This window comes from Mesocricetus auratus, unplaced genomic scaffold (genome assembly GCF_017639785.1).
Source record: "Mesocricetus auratus isolate SY011 unplaced genomic scaffold, BCM_Maur_2.0 Super-Scaffold_100006, whole genome shotgun sequence".
NCBI classification, from domain to species: Eukaryota; Metazoa; Chordata; class Mammalia; order Rodentia; family Cricetidae; genus Mesocricetus; species Mesocricetus auratus.
The window spans coordinates 77,651,898-77,676,503 of NW_024429190.1; the positions used below are offsets into that span (position 1 = coordinate 77,651,898).

At 45.6% G+C, this 24,606-nt stretch overlaps 1 protein-coding gene across 2 annotated transcripts in view; it reads left to right on the top strand.

Moving 5' to 3' along the window:
* Positions 1-24,606, top strand: part of Aff1 (AF4/FMR2 family member 1) — a 162,697-nt gene that overhangs the window by 64,788 nt on the left and 73,303 nt on the right. For both annotated transcript variants that reach the window (XM_013117978.3, XM_013117979.3), the window contains one exon: positions 24,360-24,480. In XM_013117978.3, coding sequence (XP_012973432.1) covers positions 24,360-24,480 — 121 coding nt within the window. The remainder of the gene's footprint in view (positions 1-24,359; positions 24,481-24,606) is intronic.

The following is a 24,606-nucleotide window of genomic DNA, read 5'->3' on the forward strand; positions in this document are numbered from 1 at the left end:
TCTTATTCCAGCTGATGTGTGACTGAAAAGCTGTTGGAAGGGAATAAATGGCCACAGCTCTTAAGTGTTATATGACTCAGCTGCCTTAACATATAATTCTAGCTTTCTCTGTTTTTCAGGCTTCTCCAATTCATTTGTTTCTCAGGACTCACAAATAAGTGCATTTCAATTTAGAATGTGAAATGTTTTGGAAATACAGTTTGTGCCTCTGGAAACTGGCATTTCCTGGTTCAGCCACATGACTGTCTAGAGCTGGGGTATATAGCTCCTTTGCAGGTGCAGTTATTTTATTGCTCTCGGTATAACTTAGAGCTTAAACCCTTACCTGTGTTTTTACTCCCTGAAGTGGGCGTCTAGCTTTGCCTTAGATTGTTGTCTTTCAGGTCATGATAGACATAACATGCACTGATTTGCTCCAAATAGTAGAGTAGGGAGACTTCATGGTGTTCTCATACAGGTCTGGTGGCACACACTTAATTCCAGCACTCTGGAGGCAGAGGAAGGTGGATTTCTTGAGTTCCAGGCCAGCCCTGTTGGTCTATGTAGAGAATTCCAGGACAGCCAGGGCTACGTGGTGAGAAAGAGGAAATAACAGTTGAAGTTTAGTTTCAGACTTAGCAGAAACATAAAATGTGTAATTTTGTGTCTGATGCCCTGGGAGTCCCGAGCACTGACTTGTGGGTGTCCCTATGCACTTTCCTCTCTCCTATCTTTGCCACGAGTTAAAGCTTAACCCAGTGGCTTAGCTGGTGGACCCGGGATCCTGGGAGCCTCCTCCTCCCCTTTACTCTTGTTGGTTTATTAGCTTTGCTTTTAATTTAACCGGCTTAAATGCCTGTAGGAGTCTCAGGGCAGGAATTTGATGTTAGATTTAAAGTATTAACAGCAAATTCTCAGTAGTGACTTTTATCTTGTCCAAAGGAGCAGAAGTAAACAAAGGGAGAAATATTTTTATTGACACTTAAATGGTGTTTATTTTAGAATTAGGCCTTATCTTTTCAAAGGACACCCACAGTTTGACCACAACTGGAAACTACTAAGAACTGTCTTTCCACTTCTGTGACTCATAGGAGTGAGTGGTGAGTGGAGTGCTGGCGACTGTAGGGTCCTTTAAGAGGACCGGGGAGCAGTAAGGATCTCTTTCAGCCTGCTTCTGGGCTGGTAACTGAACACATGAAGTCAAGGAGTGTTCTAGGGATATGCAAGTCCTTATCCTTGGCTGAACACAAGAATCGCAAGGTGGCTTCCCTTCCCCCAGAGCTGCTGATTGGTCAGGTCCTGGGTGGAGCAGGGTGGAACCCTGCTGGCACGGAGGCCAGGGGCCCACATATCAGCTTTGTGAACTGGTTAGTGAGAAAGGAAGAAATCATGCAAATGCAATGTGGTTAAATTTTTATTTACAATGTAACTCAGGTAGACACTTTCTCCTGCCAACCCAGAACGGGGTGGGATCTAGCTGAGAGTGTAGAGCTCCCTCAGTCCCTGTTCATATTGTAGGTGGTCACTGAGATGTTAACGCTGCTTGTGATCTAAGTGTGAAGGAAGGGTACCAGCAAGGGCAGCAGTCGGTCGTGTGGCGCTTGGCAGGGATAGCTGCTTTCAGAGGACCTCAATGTTTACTCGCCCCTATTGGTCTCTTCCTATACCCCTTAGCCACACTCTCTTCCACTCCCTCCCCGCCGCGGTTCATCAGGTGCCGGGCTGAGTTACACAGCTGGGAATTGCTGGTGACTATTTGAATAGGCTATGAAACCGAAGTGAAAGCGGTTTGTGTTTGTTGGGCAAAAGCATCATCTTGGTGTCCTGTTGTCGAACAGGAACTCTTAAGTGGGGGACCGCTACTGGGAGGTTAGTGTTAAATGAAGGCACATGTCACTTCCTGTAACAGCCTTCAGGAAGCACTGGAGGAGGTGCTCTGACTTCTCAGTTCTTGGAGCGCTCCTCCCGGGGGCTGCCCTGTCAGAGGCAGAAGCTGATGAAATATGGAGTCCCACTCAAGGGCACTGTGCAGTACAATTAAATTTTGATTTGGTGCATATGTTTTTGTGGCCTCGACAGACCACAGTCACCAGGTGACATCCATCCTGGGTAGCATGTCTGGGTTGCTGGTTAAAGCTACATGCCCTCCTCCTCCCTACCCCTACCCCCACTTAAAAAGGCAGGTGAATCTGATTCACTGTGGAAAAATGCTATAAAATTAACCAGCCAGTTCTCATAGCATGAGGGAAATGGGCAGTTTGGTAGAGAATATTTATTTTTAGCTCTTTAGCTGACTCAGATATTTCTAAGTAACAAGGCCCTTCTTAGTAGTTTGGAGTTACCAAAACATTGATTAAAGGGAGTCCATGGTATTCTAATTATGTTACTTCAATTTTTTTCCCTGAAAGGAAGAAGAAATTCATCTCACTGAGACAATATGCTAGATTTTAAATAGTTTTAAGTTAGCTTAAGAACTTATGTGTAGACAGACATAAAGTTAACTCAAGCTTTAATACTGCATATTGTTTTCCAGTAACTTGGAGTTACCGTTACACTCAGGCATTGTTTTCCTGTTTTTCTTTCACAGCCTGTGTCTTCCATTCCTTCTGCTCTCCTTTCAGACATAGGCCATGCCCTCATTAACTCCATATGTACCCAACCTCCTAGAGGCAGAGGCAAGCTGATGTCTGTGAGTTTGAGGCTAACCTGCTCTATAAAGCAAGTTCCAGGATGGCTAGGGCTAGCTACATGAAGAAATGCTGTCTGGAAACACCTAAAAAATTCAAAGTCTATTTAAAAGGAGCAATTATGTAAGTTGCCAGGGTATGTGGGGTTTTGCTTGCCTGCTTCGATGGCAAGGGCTTGTATCTAGAAATGCCTTCCTTGTCCTCATTTTAGCTGGCATGTTATCCTAAGGATGAAGCATTAGTTTTCAGGCTCATTTATCTCATTTATCTTTGAGTTTAATTTGTGGTTCTTAAATGTCTGGAACCTTTTGTGTCGAGAGCAAAGCTTCATTTCTTCTTAGGTCACCCCTGTCACGATGCTGACATGGTAGCATTCCACACTCTCACTGCCTCCAGAGTGCTGGGCACCACACTGCTCAGTCCTCCCTTTCCCTAACGAGCACCCCCAACCCCTAACGAGCACCCCCAATGGTGACTAGGCAGCTCCACTAAGTCACCCACTGTCATCAGTCTTCTGTTTCCCTTGTCACATCCCATTCTATGATTGTTCTATCCCGATGAAAATCAAATGGCTTCATTGAGATGCGCATTGCTCTCTGTAAAGTTCAGTCATTTAAACGGCACAGTTCATTTAAATTTCCTGGGTTTTTGCCTGCATGTCTGTCTTTGCAGCACATGTGCCTATGGAGGTTGAAAAGAAGGCATCAGATCCCCTGGGGTTGAAGTTACAGAGTCAGCTGCCATATATATATATAGATGCTGGGAACTGTACTCATGTCCTCTAGAAGAGCAGCTAGTGTTCTTAACTGCCAAGTCATTTCTCCATCCCTCACTGATGTCCATTTTTTTAAAAAATTACCTTACTAAGTGGTTATAGTATTGGCCGTAAGTGGGTTTCTGAAGATTTTATTATTATTATTGTTATTATTATTATTATTATTTTGGTTTTTCGAGACAGGGTTTCTCTGTGGCTTAGGAGGCTGTCCTGGAACTCACTTTGTAGACCAGGCTGGCCTCGAACTCACAGAGATCCACCTGCCTCTGCCTCCCAAGTGCTGGGATTAAAGGCGTGCGCCACCAACGCCCGGCTTGAAGATTTTATTTTTATTTTATTTTTGATACAGGGTTTCTCTGTGTAGCCCTGGCTGTCCTGGAACTGACTCTGTAGACCAGGCTGACCTGAACTCACATAGATCCACCTGCCTCTGCCAGCCCTGAGTGCTGGGGTTAAAGGTGAGCACACACCCCACCCCTACCGGCATTTTTTCCCCAAAGGGCAAGTTTTAAAGTTATATTTATCTACAAAAAACTAAACAGCCGGGCAGTGGTGGCACACGCCTTTAATCCCAGCACTCGGGAGGCAGAGGCAGGTGGATCTCTGTGAGTTCCAGGCCAGCCTGGTCTACAGAATGAGTTCCAGAACAGCCTCCAAAACAATACAGAGAAACCCTGTCTCGTAAAACCAAACAAAACCAAACCAAACCAAACAAAACCAAACCAAACCAAACAAAACCAAACCAAACCAAACCAAACAAACAAACAAAAAACAAAACTAAACAGTGCCTATTTAGCTCACTTTAGTGTTGAGTTCTTTGGCCTTACCCTTTCCCAGTTTGTCAAGTGAGCCACAGACATTGGACCCAGGATGTTGTCTCCATGGTGGTCACGGCTCTTACCTATCCTTTTAATTGGCCCCGATGGCTTCTACCTTTGTCTTTGGCCCTTTGACTTCTGAGTTAACAGGTGTAAAGGCAAAGGTGGTGCATGTCTTCCTTTGGGTCAACCTGGCCTTCCTGTTGGTGATGCAGTAGAGACTCCCGTCTTGTGACACAATCGGCTTGATGGAGTGCACATCACCTGTGATCACCGCAAGCTGAGCCGTCTTGTTCTCCAGCTAGGTAGTGACCATCTTGAAGGACAGGTGGTCTCTTCTCGCCAGCAGTTTTCTTATCCGTCCTGGCCTGCTCCCACAGGAGAACTGGCAAATAGCAGGAGGTACTTTGAGGCACTTACAGAGGATAGGCAGCCCTTTGCCCCTGCAGCTGCATGGAGCCGAACCATTTGACAAAGCCTACAAGGTCTCTCTTTGGGGCTGGATGTCTGGTCCAGTATCAACATTCTCAAACCGAAGAGTCACTGGTTTTTGAACTTCCTGTTTCTTCACAGCAGGGCTAGGGACACCTTCTTCCTTGAACCGTTTTCCTCTTAAGTAGCTCCTCTGGAGGAGAAAGTGGACTTTTAAAGTCACCCACCCTACCCATTCCCTGAGATGTCTATGTCAAATACAGTTAATCCTGGTTCCCAGACCCACACAGCCATTAGCCTACTTTCTGCCCATGTGAAATTGCCTTTTCTGGATATTTTACATACATGGATTCATAAACGGAATGTAGTGGTTTCTTGGGTGCAGTTTTTTTTTCACTCAGATAATTTTTGAGGTTCTTTTATGGTCCAGTCTGTGTAGTTGTGTTGTAGTTACTGTTGAGTAGTTGCAGTGTGGGTTGGGGTGAACAGGTTTTTTTTTTTTTTTTGCTCTGTTAGGAATAATTTTATAAAATTCCCTTGCAAGTTTTTGTGAGATCATTTTACTTTTTCTTAGTTACGTACTTAGAGGTGGAGTTTTATGACTTCCATGATCGCTTTCTGCTTACTTTTAGATTTTGTGTGTGCGTGTGTACGTGTGCCTACACACCACAGTGTGAGGGCAGCAGTTGGAGGTCAGCCTAGTGAACTGTCTCTTTAACCTGCACGTGGGCTCTGGAGAGGAAAGTCAGGCTGCAAGTTTGCTCTTGTCTTCATCTTGTGATCCACCTTAACAGCCCATGCTTGTTTTGTTTTTTAAATTTTTTTTAAGAATTTACCAAACAATTATTTGTTTATTCTAGCCTAAATTTAGCAGATCTGATTTTAGTCAACTTTTTGGAAGTTATTTGCCATCTTTATAGTTGTGTGGTCTGTGAAAGGAATGACTATGAGATGTGACCAACTTTGTATTTGATTGTTAGAAAATGTATTAGTTTTAATTTATATGGTTTAAGACCACAACTCCCACATGATGTAGACCTCCCTCCCTCCCTCCCTGCCTCCCTCCCTCTCTCCCTCCTTCCTTTTTTTTCCGAGACAGGGTCTCTCTCTATACCTCTGGCTTTATGCTTTCTGTTACCTGTGTGCAGGGCACTAAGTTGGGTATGATGGACAGCCCATCTTCCCTATGAGGTCAGATATCAGCCAACAAAAGAGCAGATAAAGTGATTGCAAACTGACCCATGCTGCTGTCCTGTGACATGGTCTTTCAGTCAAAGGGGCCAAAACCCACAGGTTGAGAACTGCTGGGTTAGATAGTCAGATGTCAGTTAACCAGGTCACTAAGTACGAAAGCTTAAAGCTAACCCCCCTGCCCATGTAGAGGACTGCTCATGGGAAGCAGGCTGCAAGAGAGCCTTCAGCTCTCCAGATCTTTATGAGGTTATAGGCAATTTTTTTACATTAGTTTTTCAAAGCCCACGGAGGAGGTTTGGGGGACATTGAAAACTGTTACATACTGAAGGTGCATGTTTCCAAGTAGCTTTTCCTCAGGGTTCTGTGGCTTTCTGAGATGTGATAACAGAGGGTGCTGCAGGAACTGCCAGTTTCTCGCCTCTCTGGGTGTGTGAAATTACCACAGGGCCCACTCATCATCTCCCCGTGCGTCTACCCTACTGCTATCTTCAAGTGACGTGTTTAGTCCTGGACTTTTGGGACATCTTCCTTGACTTTTTTCTAATGAATGCGTCATGAGCATATAAAAATAATTTTTTTCTATCTTTAGATACTAGAATTAGATGAGTTGTGCAATATACCTACCTACCTGTCTTAGAAAGATAAGTTATAAGAAAAAAAACTTATAAGTTGATCTGCCATGGCCTGAGAAATGACTAAAAGGCTCATACGTGTAATTGGTGTTATATTAACTATGGTATCCTGAGTTGTTCTCGCCTTACAAATATTAATAGGTCTTTTTACAAATTATTATTGGCTAGGTGGTGGTGGCTGAGTTCAATACCAGCTTGGTCTACAGAGCAAGTTCCGGGACAACCAAGCTACACAGAGAAGCCCTGTCTCAAAAAACAAATAACAATAACAAACATATTTTACCTGTATGAGTGTCTTGTCTGCATCCTGTCTCTGAACCATGTATGTGCAGTGCTTACAGAGATCACAAGGAGGGCATTGGATCCCCGGAACTGGAGGTATATACACTTGTGGGCATTATGTTGGTGCTGGGAATCCAACTCTGGTCCTGAAAGAGAAGTCAGTGCTGTTAATTGCTGGGCCATCTCTCTCCAGCCCTTTGAATGTTTTTGATGCATAGATGCCAGTAACCATTCTTGCTCCTCCTCTTACAGACAAGACCTCACTTTGTAGCCCAGGCTGACTTTAAGTGTGCCAGCCTTCTTCTGTTCCTCAGCCTTCTGAGTGCTGAAGACAGTTACTATCCCTGGCTTATGTCTTTTAAAACAGCTTGTATCTTTCAGAAGTTTTGAGGTAATTTTGTTTTGTTTTTAAACGTGTGCATTACCTTGGCTTACAGACTGAGAGACACTTCCACAAACCTTCATTCTTCACCTCTCTCCAAAGTGCCCATTCTTTTGGCCTGACAGCCACCATCAAAGTCTGTCTTGTGGTTGTCTCTCTGACAGCGTGGCAGACAGAGCTTCCTTCTTTAGTGTTTAGTCTTTGCCAAAAATGCTTTGAGAATTTAAAAAAAAAAAAACCAGATTTATTCGTTTTATGTGTTATGGGTGTTTTGCCTGCACACAGGTGCACCATGTGTGTACAGGATGCCCAGGAAGGTAAGAGGAGACTGTCAGATCTCTAGTTACAGGTGACTGTGAGTCATGTGGGTGTTAGGACCAGAATCCCGGTCTCCTGCAAGAGTAACATGTGCTCCCCAGTGAGTGGGAGCGCAGGTGAGTGTGAGCACTTTCTCACCAAACTCAGGGCCTTTTGTTTTAGTAAGATGCTTTCCTCACAGGGTGGGAAAACCTCATGCTGTTTTTCAGAACATTGCAGCTCAGTTCAGGGTTGCCAGGTTCCTCGTAAGTTTTCATGAGATGATTGGAAAAGGTTTGTGCTTGCAGCTCCAGAATCACCAGCCAGACACCATCGTTCTGTCATGGAGACAATGGGGGAGTTCTTTTGCCTCAGAACCAGAGAGTCATAGAAATGTGCCCTTATCCTTGCCATCGATTAAGGAAACTCTGCCCCAGCCCGAGCAATTTAAATGTGATGATTTCAACATGACTCTAGGCAGAAGAGCACTTTAAATGTGCTTTTGAGGTGCATCTCATTTAACTGAGCTTTTCTCCTCCTTGTCTCTCTTTGCCTTGACAGGGTCTCCCACAGAATTGCTTGTCAGTTTCAAGTTGGCTGACTGCCAGCAAGCTCTCAGGAACAGCCTGTCTCCACCATCTCCTTCCCTCCCTCCCTCCCTCCCTCCCTCCCTCCCTCCCTCCCTCCCTCCCTCCCTCCCTCCCACCTGGCGTTTTTTTACATGGGTGCTGGGGATTTGAACTCAGATCCTTGTGTTTTTACTCACTGAGCCATCTCTCCAGCCTGGGGGAAAAATTCTTTAAGGGTAATTTGTAATGGTGAGCTTTGACACTTAGAAAGGCAGGGCCTGTATGAAGTGAAATTTTTTTTTTTAAATAGGCACTTGTTGGCTAGGTGGCAGATACAACACAAAGTAGATAGATAGAACTGTAGATTCCACCCCTTTCTCAAGTGTGTGTGTGTGTGTGTGTGTGTGTGTGTGTGTGTGTGTGTGTGTGTTGGGGGTGGGGCTTGCAGGAAAAACCACTTTGGAATATAAAGAAGGAAGTACAATTCTGATGGTCTCTTTGGAGGCATAAACCAGAAGGTGAAGAAATAGGCCACGAGCCCAGAGAGGATTAATTTTCTGAAGTCTTACAAACACCTAATTCCCAAGTAGGGAATGATATTTAAAAACAGGATTGGGGTAGGGCAACAAGGAAAGTGAAGCCAGGCTCGGTTCTGGATCATTTGTTTCCCTGGGGAGCTACACCCAGAAGCAAAGCCAAGCATGCTTATCCCTGTAATCAGGAGGCTGAGATGGGGAGGCTGAGATGGGGCCACGAGTTTAAGGCCAGCCTGGGGCCCACAGCAAGACCCTTGTCAAAAACAGAGTGACAATGTTCCTGAGACCAAGCCAGAGCAAGCCTTTGAAGGTTTAGGTCAGGGCCAGTTTGGGTGATGACCATGGACACGGAGAAGGCACAGATAGAGCTACTCATTCCTGCGTGACCAACACCCATTTTTGCAAGTTCTGGGCCACTGTTTTTGTTTCCTCAAATAGATTCACTATAAGTCTGGCAGATACATGACTTGAGCTTCTAAGCCTTTCCTTTCTGGTAAAGCTTCAGATAGATTGCAAGCTGGGTCCAGAGACTAGGATCACACGGAGAGGTAGAGGCACCTCACCTGTGGCAGCCTCAGTCAGCCTCAGTTTATCCTGGTGGTCTATGTAAAACTTTCAAACACTCAGAAAGCAAGAGAAAGTCCTACTACAGATTATGACAACATATTCTTACAATGAATTTATGTCTGTCACTGCCTATCATTAATATTTTATACATATTTATAAGTTATGGATGTCAGTATACATTTTCTTAAATATTTTAGAATGTGTATTAACTAAAGTTCAGGAGTATAGTTTTTTTTTTCCTTCTAAAATATGAAAGAGGCACAAACTTTAAAGTGAACCGAGGCTGGGCGTTGGTGGTGCATGCCTTTAATCTCAGCATAGGGAGGTAGAGGCAGGGGGATCTCGGTTAATTTGAGGCCAACCTGGTCTACAGAGCGAGTTCCGGGACAGATTCCAAAGCAATACAGACAAACCCTGTCTTGAAAAACAGAAACAAAATGATAAAGTGGACTGAGATGCGCTGACAGAAAAGAAGGTATAGAAATAGTTCCAGCTTATTTTTTGGTAGATATGTGGGGAGATGATTAAAACATGAGTAAACCTACATACACCTGCTTTAGTGTTTTTTCCTTGAATGGTGTTATTTCTGTTCTTAAAAGCATTACAATGATCAAGGCATGGTTTTGCACACCTTTAGTCCTAGCATTGGAGGCAGAGGCAGGTGGATCCCTGTGAGTTTGTGGCCAGCCTGATCTACAGAGCTGGTCTACAGCCAGGGTGACATGGAAAAACCCTGTCTGAAAAACAAACAAACAAAAACCCCCAAACAAACAAAAAAAATCTATTAAGCAAATGGTAGGATGACTGATCTGTGGGTACATTATCACCATGGTTGTGTTACTCAAGCTGCGGGCAAGCAGGCAGGGCCCCAGGGAAGGAGAGAGGGATCAGTTGATGTCATCATTCTGCATGGGTTGGGCCTTTGATTTCTGAGCTCAAGGCTTATTCTCAGAGTCTTCCCTTTGGGCCACGATGAGATAAATGTGGGAATAAGTAGATGGCCCTTCCAGGAGATCTGGGAGTGGATTTCTAGATAACCAGGGGCCCCAAGCTGAAGTTGGGCAAGTTGTAATTTGTCAGTCAGGTTATCTGATGCTGGTACCTGTCTCTGCTACTCCCCGCTTTGAGTAGAACGCTACATAAATGCTCCAGCCATTTCTTAGCAACTTTACTATGAGGGAGCAGTTGAATTTCTGACTCTAGTGAGTTGTAAGGGAAGCAAGGGTCTCCCCAGGGGCAGATGAGGGTAGAAGAGGGTAGAAGGGTATTTTAAGGTAGGGAGTTAGAAGCTCACTCTACCTCTGTTAGAATACCTTCAACATACTAGGATATAGTGGTACTGACTTTCACCAGATGGTTTTGGAATGAGAATTCTCTTCCTTTAACAGCAGCAGGAAGTTGTCTTGATTCTGAATATTTTCCAAAACTACTCCTTTTGTGGGGACTCCCTGGGCCTTGGCAGTTTCAGTCGCAGATCTGCTATCTTACACCCGGTCTCCTGTCCCTTCCATTTACTCCATCCTATCGTGAAGGGTTTCGGTATAGTAACTAAAATTCATTTTCCTACTTTAGGATCAGCCAGAGCCAACACCTAGGATGGTTTTACACTTCATATGCCTGCTCATCTCCTCTAAGAGACACCTCCCCACTTGGAGAAGTTACTGATAGGTGCACACAGCCCACGGGAGACCCGAGGCTGGGAAATCCACACTGGGGCCGAGGCCAGCCCGGCTCACTTCCCAGCACACGGCCTTGCATTGCTATCTTCGAGGAGGAGGGGACAGAGGAGGGGGCGGAGGGAACATACTCAGATGAGATAGCAATAAGCTGGGAGATTTATAGCTTTTTCCTTCAAGTCAGGAAAGTGGATAACTAGAATGTAAAATAACTATTTCCACCTAGCCGGGTGGTGATGTCGCACGCCTTTGATCCCAGCACTCTGGGAGACAGAGACAGGTGGATCTCAGTGTTCCACTCCTGCCTGATATTTAGAGCAAGTTCCAGGACTGCCAAGGCTACACAGAGAAACCCTGTCTTGCCAGGGTGAGGTGGGGGTGGGGGAACCAACCAACCAAAATATTTTTCCAGAGCAGTATCTCCTTTTTAAAATGAAGTCTTCAAAGTAAAACACACCATGAGCTGGAGAGATGGCCCGAACGTTTCATGAGTTCTGGCTGGTCTTCCAGAGGAGCTGTTTTGATTCCCAGCACTTGAGCATGCGATGACTAACGATCTAAAATAGAGTTCCTGGGATCCGACACCCTTGTCTGGCCTGTGTGGGAACTGCACAAATAATTAAATGTCTTTAAAAAGGCATAAAGTTGTTTTAAGTAGGAAATTAATTGCTCCAGAGTTTGCACAGCAGGGCTCTGGGTAACACTGTACTTACTCTTTGAGTCCCCGAGTCCCTGTCCTGGGCTATTCATGTAGCTTAGAGGACTGTATAGCAGTGATTAGCTTTGTGTCATCATTTGAGGCTCCACCCAGTTAATTTCATTTCCTTTTAAATTCTGACACCCACCTGTCCCTAGGCCAGTGTTGTATGTGTCAGTAACTTGAAGGCATTGTTGGTGCCTGGAGAAAGACCGAAGATCATGGTGGTGGGCAAGTGTTCCAGGAAATAATTAGGGTGGCGTCTGTGTGTGTGTGTGTGTGTGTGTGTGTGTGTGTGTGTGTGTGTGTGTGTGTGTGTGTGTAAGAAGCTGTCGTCCCCACAAATTATCAGGGCTTCTTTCAAACCGTGAGAAATGTGGGTTGGGGTTGGGGGTTGGGGTAAGATAGGTACAAACAGTCCCTGGTGAATGATCGCTCTTCACAATGCTTGCTCCAGGGGTCACGGGGCCCCTTCCCCCCCTGGAAACTTCTGCTCATCTTTCAAGACTCAGTTCAGATGTCTGCACACTGCTCCAGATCACCCAGGCTCTTCAGAGAGTCTGTTCCTCATTCCTCAACACTGTAACCAACCTCCATTTCCTTCCTTTGTCTCCTCAGGGTGTAGAATCTTAATTCCTTACGTCTGGCACACAAAAGAGTCAATATTTCCTGGAAATAAGTTGATTTTCTGTTGTCACTCTGAGGTGTAAGTGTTAGGGTACAGGAAACTATAGAGGTTTATTTATGCACTTGAATATTAGCTTAAGAAGATGCTATTGTATTCCAAGGCAAGTATTTTATAATAAAAAAACTATTATCATGCACAGGTATTTGGTAATTTTGAATGTTTGCTTTTGTTCACTTATTGGCAGATATGAGCCTCTACTTTTCAGAGATAGATGAGACATGGACATTTTAAGGACACGCTTGCTTAAGATTTTAGTTTCTTAGTCACAAAGGTGGGATACTTCTTTGAGGTCAATAAACGCCCCTTGTTTTATGCAAGCAAGTGGCCTGTTGGTAGTCCCCAGGAAATTATATATTCTGCATGTAAATGTTGATGCTTGGGCCAAAATCCAGCCGAAGAATCCAGATAAGTGCTGTGCAGCTCACAACACCACATAGCAGAGGTTAAAGGAAGGGAGCCTGCTCCAGAGAAACAGTAACGTGCTGTTTAAGGAGATGCCAATTACAGCAGGTTATGATGAAAGTGAGAATATTTAGAAACATGTAATTGTTACTGTTGCCATACAAAGCATGGGTGCACGCTTCCAGCTTTCTCCTATAACAATCTCCCTGTTCCTCCTACTTAAAACGATTGGAATGAGGTGGACTAAGACTGCCTTTAGATTTTTACGACTTTCAACTCTGCAAAACCAAGTGTGGCGTGGGTAATTAAATCACCCGAGGGAGAGGTAAATACAAGTCAGGGTGTAGGGAGAAGAAATGGGGATTCATCTTTATGGACAATTTGTTCTCAAACTTTTGTTTTGTTCACGTCAGATTAAATGCCGGAGCTTGACATAAAAAATGTAGTGTTTCTCTTTAGTATTGTACCCACAGCAGTCTGTTTAATTCAGTTGAAAATACAGTTGACAAGAGCTTGTATTTTGGGGGGGATGGAGGATCCTTCAGTTCCCTATCCCTCCATGATGGGGTTTTGTGAATAGAGTAGGATCTCTGTCATTTTTGTTGCTGCAGCTACTGTTTATTCAGTGACTGAGAAATGTTTTGATTGGTCTCTCTGTACACTGACAAAGATGCAATGTTTCTTCGAATTTTATTCTGGACAATGTAAAGAAACAGATTGTCCCATGCCAGCTTCCTTGTTTCCCCATTTCCCCCTCACTGTTATCAATACACAGACCTTGCTTTTCCTTTCCTTTTCCAAGTGGAAGCCTTTCCGGTTGCTTCCTGCCGCTGGGTAGCAAGGCTAACTGCTGGGCCTTTGTCTTGGCCAGAGTGGTTGCTGGTGAACTGGCTTGATTTCAAACAGTTCTCCTTAGTGGATGTGGTGCGGTTGGTTTTTCTGGAATGTGCGCTGGAAGTTCATTCCTGGGAGGGACTCTTCCTTTTGGATCCAAAACTTCTGTGTGTTCCAAGCTGTTCTACAGGAGTGACCTCCTCCTTCAGTTTGGTGTGCTGTTTAATTATCTGGAGCTAACTATTAAGTGAGAAAATGTCTTAAAACATTTTTTTTTTAGGTGGGGCATAGTGTTGCCTGCCTTTAATTCCAGCACTCAGAGGCAGAGAGAATCCGATCATCTCTGAGTTCAAGGCCAGCCGGCCTGGTCTGTATAAGGAGTTCCAAGGCAGGCAAGACTACATAGAGAGACCCTGTCTCAATCCCCACACCATGTTTAGCATGCTTATTTTTTTTTTAAAAATGGGCTATAGAGCTAGTTTTAAACAGCATGAACTTGCTTCTAAATAATTTGTTGTGAGAAAAAAACGTTCATTTGTCCACCCAATTACTACAGTTCAGCACCCTAATGATACGCAAGATGAATTTGGGAATGCATTAGTTTTTCTTGTTGGTACTTGGATATTTGTTGATCTGTTAAGCATCTGGAGAATGGTGCCCGTTAAAAGTTATCTTTTGAAAATGTATGCTTTTAATGAAACCGAGCTAGTTTTCAACTGGGTATAGAGCAGGTGTGGGGCAGCCCACACTTTGTCCCAGTGTCCCCGTGGCCAAGGGAGGGTTACAGATCACTGAGTACATCAGCTAGTGGACAAGTTAATTTTAGATGGTAGCTGAGCGGGATGAAGCGAGGTGAAGTGCATGCCTCTGCTGAGAGGTGAGCCCTGTGTAGATCGAGGACACGAGATACCAGCGAGCAGAGGAGCGAGGCGGCACCAGGCACAGGGTGTCCAGACAGCAGGGCACGGCTGGATGTGTCCCAGACCTCAGAAGAAGGCTGGTGTGACCGAATCGAATCTGAGGAGGTGGCCCTTAAGGTGAATGTGGTAGCCAGGCCTTACCTGCAGGCTCCTGGATTTGAATATTGAGTAATCAGTGCTGTGGTGAGCACTAGGGACAGCTTGGCACATCATCGTATACAGTGTTTTTAGCAGGAGGGAAGCTCCTACTATGTGTCCTTCTCTCTGTAACCCTGGGCTTTTAGACTTGCTGTTTGTAGCCTCCTGCCTCCAGCGGCACGAGCTCTTAGCTGTGGAGGGAACTGCTCCATCCTGTGTTCTTCCCCTCTATTGAGGTTTTTTGGGTGGCATTTTTGTTGTTGACGTTTTAGCCCTAGACATATCTTTGGAATTATCTACTCACACCATATGCAGGTGTGAGGACAGACAGTTGACAGGAATAGCTTCTCCTCCCGACATGTGAGTTTCTGGGTACCAAACTTGGGTTTCAAGTTTGACAGGAAGTACCTTCATGTGCAGAGCCATATCTCTATCCATCAAATAATGTTTTTAAGAGCTATCCTGAGTGTTACCCAAGCACCTTCCGCCCCCCCCCATAGTGCAGTTTTATGATTAATTAGCAAGTGTGGTAAGCAGACAACTTCCCTGCAGCAGTCCCTGAGCACATGGTGTCACCCAGCTGCTCCCCTGGAGCATCTGGGGAAGGGTGATGTCAACATCCTTCTAAGTTTGAGTCATCTCATGGGCAGGAGAATCCGCTGGCGAGATCCATTTTAGGGGACCAGACAATGAATCACAGTTCGTCATCTTCCAGAGTGGCGGAATTCTGCAGAAATCTGCGTCGTTTGATGTCTGATATGATGGGTTGAGTGGCACTATGCTAAGCTCTGTGGTGTGTATAGTGCCCCAGTGGGTGGGTGTGGGGGGCGTTGTCTGTGTGCGTGAAGAGCTCCCAGGACAATAAGGCCACCCAAGGCACACCTGCAGTGCTATCGAGCTTAGATAACTGTCAGACAGACAGCAAATGTGTCGCCTGATAATGGCACCAAGGAACAGCCGTTATCCTTCGTGCTTGCTTGGAGAGATGACGTGAGGAGCCAGGAGAACGGGTCCTCAGATCCCCGCAGGAGGTTGCTCCTGTTTGCTGCCATCCTCCCTCTGCAGCTGCAGTTCTGTAGGAGGCCATGACCTCTGGGTGTGGGGGGTGATGGAGGAGGAGTTTTAAAGGTCTGGCAGGCAGCTCTGTGGAGGTGGCTGGCCCAGGAGAGCAGCTGGTTAGCTCCACATCCAAGTGTAGAAGTCCACACAGCACCTCCCTTGAGGATTGGATTCAGTGCTCAAGCAATATTAACTTGCTTCTGCAAAGATGAAAAGCAGTTAGCTAAATGCAGCAGGTGTTCAGAAATAATAGGACACGAAAGTCGCTTGCCTACATTCTTTCACGTTGTGACCACAGACAGGACTCTCTCAGTTCGTGACTGTGGTGAGGCCAATCTGTGTGAGCCTCGTTATCCTTTAGGTGTGTAATGCGGTCCTCCATGGCAACTGAACAGTGAGGAGTACGGCATGGTCATATGAGGCCCGTCTTCTGGTGGTTCTCAGGAAGAGCCGACGGTCTGCCCAAGTAAACAATGTCATTTTTATGTGGCCTGCGTGACTAGGGGTGGAGAGGGCAGGGCTACACCCAGCCAAGTGACAGATTTCTTTTTGAAAGACAGCATTGCTATGTAGCCCTGCCCTGGAACTCACTGTGTAGACCAGGCTGGTCTTGAACTCACAGAGATCCGTCTGCGTCTGCCTCCCAAGTGCTGGGATTAAAGGTTGTGCCACAGATTTATCTCAAGTGAGGGGGTGTTTTCTATGTGTCTCTTCAGTTTACTGCAGGCAGAGTACTGTCTAGGGGGAATGGTCTGCAGAGACAATTTTCTGTAACTCTTTAGTGACATTAATCTATTCACATTTCAGGTTTCATTAAAAACATCTTATCACTCTCTAGCTCCAGACTGCCAAAACGTTGAGGTGAGAAGTTATTGCTTCTCACTGCTGTGGTTCTATAATTGTAATCTTGCTTAGCCAGTATATAATATATATTCAGATTTATTTATGTTACTCTATGTATGAATGTCTTGTCTGTGTGTATCCATGTGCACACATGGTCAGGTGCCCACAGAGGTCAGAAGGCATTGGGTTCTCCACATCTGGAGTTACAGATGGTTGTGAGCCACCACGTGGGTTCTAGGAACTAAACCCAGGTCTCTGCAAGAGCACCGGGTGTTCTCAGCTGCCGAGCCGTCTCTCTGACCTCAGTATTTGTGTTTTATATGTATAGGTGTGTTTTGCTTGCATTGTATGTGTGTGCCCAGTCTGTAGGGAGGCTGAAGGTGTCAGATCCTGGGAAGTGGAGTTACAGCTGGTTAAACCAGTGCCTCTAACTACTTGGCCACTGTTCTAGCCCTGTTTCTTCCGCTTTGGCTTTGCTTTTCACTTTCATTGGTATACTTGAAAGGGAGAGACTCGTTCTTACGTTGCACATAGGGAAACCTAGCTTTTCTCCTCATCTTTTGTCTCTCATTTCCACTGGGTAGTGCATCTGCATAGTTTCCCTTGTCCACACTTAAAGCAAGTTTGATAAGAAGGCAGGTGATTTTGTTTTCTACCTGTAGGTTAAAAACTCGCCTCTGTAAGTATATCTATACACATGTAAAACTCCAGCCCTGGCACCTGGACCTTGGACCATGTTCTCCAGTTTACTTCAGGCTAACTTTTGCTTCTTTATACACAGGGATCTAAAATTATGTGCTAACAAGCCAGGGCTGAGTCTAGTGTTCAGAGCTCTGTAAAATGGTGTGCGTGTGTGTGTGTGCGTGTGTGTGTGCGTGTGTGTGCGTGTGTGCGCGAGAGAGAGAGAGAGAGAGAGAGAGAGAGAGAGAGAGAGAGAGAGAGAGAGAGAGAGAGATTATTTTGAAACACTGTGTGAGTATTCTTTTGTAAAAAGCATATTGCAATACAACTCTTGTTTTTGAGACTGGGTCCCTCTAGATAGCCCTGGTTGTTCTGGGATTTGCTCTGCAGACCAGGCTGGCCTGCCTTAAACAGAGATCAGCCTGACTTAAACAGAGACCAGCCTGGCTTTGCCTCCCTAGCCATGGTGTTAAAGGTGTGCATCACCACACTGGGCACAAAACTGAATTTAAACAGAATGTTCCAGAAACCACATTAACCGTCTAACCCTAGTCTCATGTGTCACTTTACAGAGTATAAAGTGTAGCTTATGAGACCTATTTATTCTCTCATTAGAGCCCATGCAGAAATATCTAGCAGGTTTTTTTGGAAGGTCAATCAACATGCCATGCATCTCATTAGAATTCAACGTTCATTCGGCTTTATCAGTTTAAAACTTGTAACACCCATGTAAGGCATGCAAATAGTCTCTGAGTTGTCAAAGAGACTTTATGACATGTAACAAGACCTTAAATTTCTCTATCATGTGTTGCCCTCAGGAAAGTGAAGGGGCCAGAAGTTAGGTGAGCTGTGTTTCCAAGGCTGATTTGTGAACCGGGGGTGGGGGGGTGGGGGGTGGGGGGCGGGGGCACCTAAAGCTGTTTCCAATGTCACAACAAGCCATAGTGGGGCCGAGCCTACTGTGGCAAACAGCAACGGGTAGCTGGAAGTCCTAGGCATGACGATCCCTGGGTGCTACCCCAGGAAAACAGCTGACAAGAATAGCTGTTTTGTCATTGGCACCATCTGATTTTTTTTTTTAAATGCCAGTTTGGGTTGCAAGACTCTGTGTTTGAGGACCAAGTCCTCCTGATTCAGGACCCTGGTGCCCCCAGTCTTTGTCATGTGTTGTAGGTAATAGGAGAGCTAATAAGAGGGAAAATCTTGGAAGACTTAGCTGAGTGATTTTTTTATTTTTATTACTATTATGAGAAAGTCTGTTGCACATTCTTTTCACACACATGAAACGAGGAGGAAAATGTCTCTATTTTGTCTTCAAACATGAAGCTATCCTGTGTTTAAACAACATTTGGAGAAATATAGTTTAATGGCAAACTAATGTACTCTAAATGTGTTGACATCTTCCATAAAACTAACGTGTAAAAAAGTTTCCAAGATACCATGTGGCAAGAATGGAGACAAAGGGCAAAAGATAAAGCAGAATTCTTCCCAGTGTTCTAATGGCTCTTGACGGAACCTAGGGACCCTGCGCCTTCACCTCTATCTGCTTGTGACATAAATACATGTCCCTGTTTTGTAAGCCAAGGTGGCTGGCAGTTGTGAGTCTCATAGTGTTTCCATTTGTATGTTGAAGGCAGAATTGCGGAGTTTCTAAAAGAGTAAGGACGATTCCAGTTAGCAACGGGCCATGTTGATTTCCTTTTCCTCCCCTGGCTATAAGGAGAAGTGTGTGGAAGAATATACCAACCTCTACTCTCCAAAGGACAATCAAAACTGGGAACATCTCTGAGAGAAAGGCATACCCGGGGTGAGCGGTGATAAATGGGTAGTCCACTGTTCACAGGCAGCCCTGTGGGGCCCTGGGTTGCCATGGGAGCAGGAATGGCATTTGGCGGTCCCGCTTGACTAGCCTAGTTTAGTGGCAGGGCTTGTGGGCTCCAGCCTGGGAGAAGGTGCTTCAGCCAGATGATACCAGAGCCAGCATGCTGCCTCAGGCCCCCAGCCCCGCTAGGGCCTTTGTGTGCTGCCTGGTTCGTTATTCCCCTTTCTAGTGCCTAGGAAAGAGAAGAGAGGACCCCCTCCCCCCCACACACTTAATGCTTACAGAGCTGGGATGACTTTTATTTTCCCAGTACTTTAGCACCTCTGCGACACATTCCATCCCCCAAGGAGAAGCCTTTGAGTAAATGTGCTATGACAGGCCCAGCATGGGGTTGACTTAACCGTTGTACCCAAGGGTGTGAGGAATTGGAGCTGAGTTTCTCAGAATTGTCACCAACTCTCTGAAAGTGAGCACACCCTGGCATGTTTTAGGTCCCCAAATCTTCATTCCGATTTCTTAAAAACAAAAACGAAGTTAGAGTTTAAATTCCAACTGTTAGCGAGAACATCTGGGTTACCATCCACCTCAGCTGGATCGAGAACTCAGCTGTGTTAAGTCCGTCACGTGTGAGCGCTCTCACCAGGCACTGGTGGCAGGAGGCCTGCAGCTTCCTTCATTCCTCTCTCTAGCTTGGAGGGGCGGCTCGCTGTATTCTTGTAGGGGTCTTCCCCCTGTGTCCTGTGAACCTCCACACTGCAGAGTGTCATGATGCAGGATTGTGGCGACTGAGGAGAGGTATCCCTGTCCCAGGGTGTCATTCAGTTCTTCTGGAGAGCTCCCAGATTTGTGGGGTGAGCAGTTCTCAGGTGGGGTTGAATGTAGTAGGTCAGCCTGTGGGCTTGGCTGTTCCACAGTCATTAGGCTTCGTGGTTTTTCTCTCTAGGGAGGATTACTGGATTGGAGTGGAGGCTCCATGAACATGGCTTGGCTCACCAGCCAGAAGAATCAGACGCTCCCTGCTATGGGTATATTATGAGCACTTAGGTACAAGGTTATTTATATAGCCAGTCTGTGAAATAAATCCATGTGAGTCTCTTAGTATGTGAGAAACAGGAGTCCAAAAGTTCCTTGGTTATTATGGGACCAGGGAAGTTTAACAAAAGGATCTAAAGGATTGTAGCTTAGTTTTTAGAACACGAGGAGCACCTGTACTCGGTTCGCCTCTCTTTCTGACACTTCCTGTAAGGTCTTTGTGCAATTGGTTGAACTGGTCATGTATTCTGTGGTTTTTGAGGTTGTTCTCCCGGCAGGGATAATGGCTGGGCTGACGTGTACCTCTGTGAAACTAAGGAATTAAGGTGATTATAAGTTAGCACGCCTCCTTCATCGTCAGCACCCTGTTTAACACAGCCAGGCGGGTTTGCTAGCAGATCTGAGGCTGAGAACATAAGCTTTTGGATTTCCAGGGCGTCATGAGTAAGTCAATCTTTGAGCCTTATGTTTTTCCACTTGAAAAATGGGTCTCCTAAAAAATCCTATTATGACAGGTCTGACTGAAGACTAAATAGGAAGGAAAACAAGGTAATGTGGCCAGGACAGTGCTGACTGAGGCCCAGCACGGTGGCGCCTGTCCCTGCCACAGCTGCTGTCCTTACCACTGTTGTTCTCATCAGCCCTCAGATCCACTCTTCTCAGCTTCCTTCCAGACCCTTCCTCTCACCTGAAGAGCTGTGGCCTCTGTAATCTGCTCCTGTAAATGCCTTTACCCTCCGACTCTGTAATCTGCTCCTGTAGATGCCTTTACCCTCCGAATGCACAGTGCTGTGGCCATTAGCAAGCAAGGGTCTCTGACTTGTGGCTGTTTGGGTATCAGTGTGATGTTACCCAGAGTGAAAATGGTGTGTGGCTTCTCCTGGGAGGAGGTGATGGCCTTTAATTAAAGCCATAGTTAACTTGTAATTATTCAAAGGTAATTACAGAGTGAGAATCACGAAAACCTTCACTGTTGCCTGAAAAATCCCCTCATTTAAAAATTCTTCCAGACTGTGCAGGGCGGTAGTGGTGCATGCCTTTGATCCCAGCACTCAGGAGGCAGAGGCAGGCAGATTTCTGTGAGTTTGAGGCCAACCTGGTCTACAGAGTGAGTTCCAGGACAGCCTGGGCTGTACACAGAAAGCCAGGTCAAGAAAAAAAATACATACATATATACATACATACGCATACATACCCAACACATGTACATATAATACACACGTGCATACACAGGTAATACATACATAATACATATACAATACACACATACACATATGCATATATAATGCATACCTAACACACACAAATAATACATGTAATGCACACATGCATAATACATACACACATGCATGCATGCTTACATACATACACACACACACACATACACACACACACACACACACACACACACACACACACACACACACACACACACACACACACACACACACACACCCTTTCTTCCTGGCTGAGAAATGGCTCCATGGTAGAGTGATTGCTGAGCAAGCCTGGCAACCTGAGCTCAAGTCTTAGAACCCACAAAAAAGTGGAAGGAGAGAAACAATGGCATAGTGTAGTCCTGTGATCATCACATGTGCCGTAGTAGCCATGTCCCCACATGTGTGTATGCATGGGCAGACACATACCAATGGCTATAATAACAATAAGAAAGGGTAATACCCAGTGGCAGCACTGCCAGTGAAATCTTGAGTTTGTTTAATTCCTGGAACTCTCTTGAAGGTGGAATGAACGAACTCTCCAGAGCTGTCTCTGCCCCGCATGCGTGCTGTTATGTGTATGCCCCCCCACACTGCACACATACATATCTGTCTGTGCACATAACAATCCTCCCGTCTTTCCCCACCTTGCTCTGCACTTAGTTTGAAACTGTCTGTGAGGGTCCTTGTCATGATATGGGTGATGGCATTACTTTGTTTTGAAATTCACCTTGCCCCTGATTTCAAAGGGACTATGAAAAGAATATTTCTGGAAAAGAAAATATTGCCCAGGCCCTTTCAAAAGCAACTCAGTACTGAAGTAAACCAGAAGCCTGCCTGGTGGAATTGGCAAACGCTGTTTAAGTGGCATAAAGAAAAACGTTGGCCCAGAACGGGTCCCCAGCCTCCCTGAACACCTCTGTGACCTGGTTCCTTGGCCCTCTGCCTTGTCCAGGAGCCTTGGCGAAAGCAACCACAGACAGTGTGGGTGAGTCTTCCAGTCTGGACTTGGGTCCACCCGACAGACAGTCATGGGTATATATCTACTCACATCACTACTTGTAGATGTGTCAGCTGAACAGTGACAGCGAGTTAAATTCATCCATCCAAAGTCTTTGGTATTGCCTTATAATATATGGGTCTAGCCAGGCTTATACCTTTAATCTCTGCACTACGGAGGCAGGGGCGGAGGAGAGGGTGTCGGAGAGACCCTGTCTCAAAAACAAACCAAAACAAAGGCGGGGAGGGAGCCTTGCTGTTGCCAAGACTGTGAGAAGGCTAGAAGGTTGCAGGCATGGCCAGTGAAGGCTGCTTAGAGAGACCCCACCTCTTCATCTCCCCATCCCAAAACACAGTTCTGCCAGCCAGGAACAGTCCCATTCTTACTAGGGAAGAATGGACTTTATATTTTCATTTCTCCCGTGTTTTAGTTTTCCAACTAGCATACAGTGATCTCTGCCACTTGAGTTCACATTTGTCATCTTTGAAGTTGGTCTTAAAGATTCTTGTATTTTATGTTACATGTAAGAGGTCACATGAATTAATGCGTACCACATGAGTGTAGGAGCTCACCGAGGCCAGAGGGTGTTGAGCAGGTACATAGTTGGTGGATTTGAGGGGCGTCTTTAAAGCGGGTGACATTTGAATAGCTGAATCTATCAGAAATGGAAAGTTAGGGGTGAGGGTATGTGGTCAAAGTGGGGGGAGGCACAGAAGGTAGAGAGAGAGGCAGAGCTTTGTGATTGGAATGGAAGTAAATCAACTCCCAGGTCACACCATGACTGCTGAGACTGGAGTATGGGGTGGTTTGTAGAGTGAGTGTTCCTGTACAGACATCAGCCCTGGAAGCATGGTTACCTTTCAGCAGAGGGATCTGAGTGGAAGGGGCTGGCTCTTACAAGGTGTACTTGGGCAGTGTGTGTGGGGGGGGGACGGCCAAGTAGAGTGCATGTGACAGGCCTGTGGGGCAGCCATGGGATCCTGTCACGCATTCATTGAAACCAGATTGTCAGGGAATTCTAATACAAAGCACAGATGTAGAGGCTATTCTGTAGTATCAGGAGCCACCAAGCGATTGATATAGACAGTGATCTGAGAGTCAGGTATGAACTTGGATCCTTAAACCCAGTCATTAAAGGAAGCTGGGGAGGCACAGAGACCAAGAGGCTCCTGTGAGAGGAATGGAAGGAAGAGGGGGGCCTTTGGCTTCAGCTGGAACCGGGAAGGATAGGTAGGCATGGCCAAGGTAATCAGCATTTTCCTTTGTTCAGATAGCACTGGGAGGGACACCCATGACAGATCCTGGAAGCAGGTCAAGAAGACAGTCTTATTATAGCTCTTTATTCCCATTACTCAGTGCAGATCACAGAGGAGGGCCTGGAGGGTGCAGGCTGTGTTCCTGGCAGTGAAGCAGGCCTGTTTGGGGGAGCGTTTGTAGTTGAAATCAACTTGCTTTCAGAATTCGTCTCCGATTTGCCTGTCAGCAAGTTCATTTTAGCCAGTTTGATACCACGTCCAATGATGTAGGATACTTTTTAAAATGCAGTTCAAATTGGACGTTGTGACATCCAACTGTATGTAGAACTGACATCTATAATTGGGTTGTTCGTCCTTGACATTTGAAGTAATTATAGATCATCTTTCTGTGTTTATATGCTAAGACACCCTCAGAATAGACTGAGGAAAAAATAAATGATAAGTTTTGGGCATTTGGTGATCTTTTAATTAGAAAATCAGCCTTTGTCTTTGAATTTTCTCTGTAGACAAGGATGGTCTTGAACTTGTAGCAATCCTCCTCAGTAGCGGGATTACTGGTGTGAACCATTGGCACAGTAGGACTCATGCCCTTCTCCTCCCTCCTACCCTACCCCCTCCTTTTTTATTTTGAAGTGTGTGTGTATGCATGCATGCATGCGTGTGTGAGTACATGGGCACCAGAAGGTATCCACAGAGGCCAGAAGAGGCGCTAGATTTCTTTTGGAGCTGTGAACTATGAGCTGGGAATGAAACTTGGGTCCCACGCAAGAGCAGTATGCACTCCTAACTGCTGTGCCGTTTCTGCAACCCCGTGTGCACGTTCTATAGTTACATCCCATCACCCCATCATGAATATTCTTGCTCCTTCTACACCCGTGTGTGCACAACAAAACTTGGATGCTGATAGATTTTTTTTTCCTGTTCTTTTGTGGCACTTGGAAAAGCTTGTACAATGAAGACAGAAACCTCCTTCGGATTAGAGAGAAGGAAAGACGCAACCAAGAAACTCATGCAGGGAAAGAGGTGTTTGCTGAGACGGCCCCACTCTTTGGAGAGCCCTACAAGGTATTTACTGTGTGAGAGGGAGCAGGGCTGGCCCGTCACAATGCTAAACTTGATGGAAGAGTTACTCATTGTAACTGAGTTCAACCAGGGGTCACCACCAAGGAAACAACTTATCCCAGAGGTTGT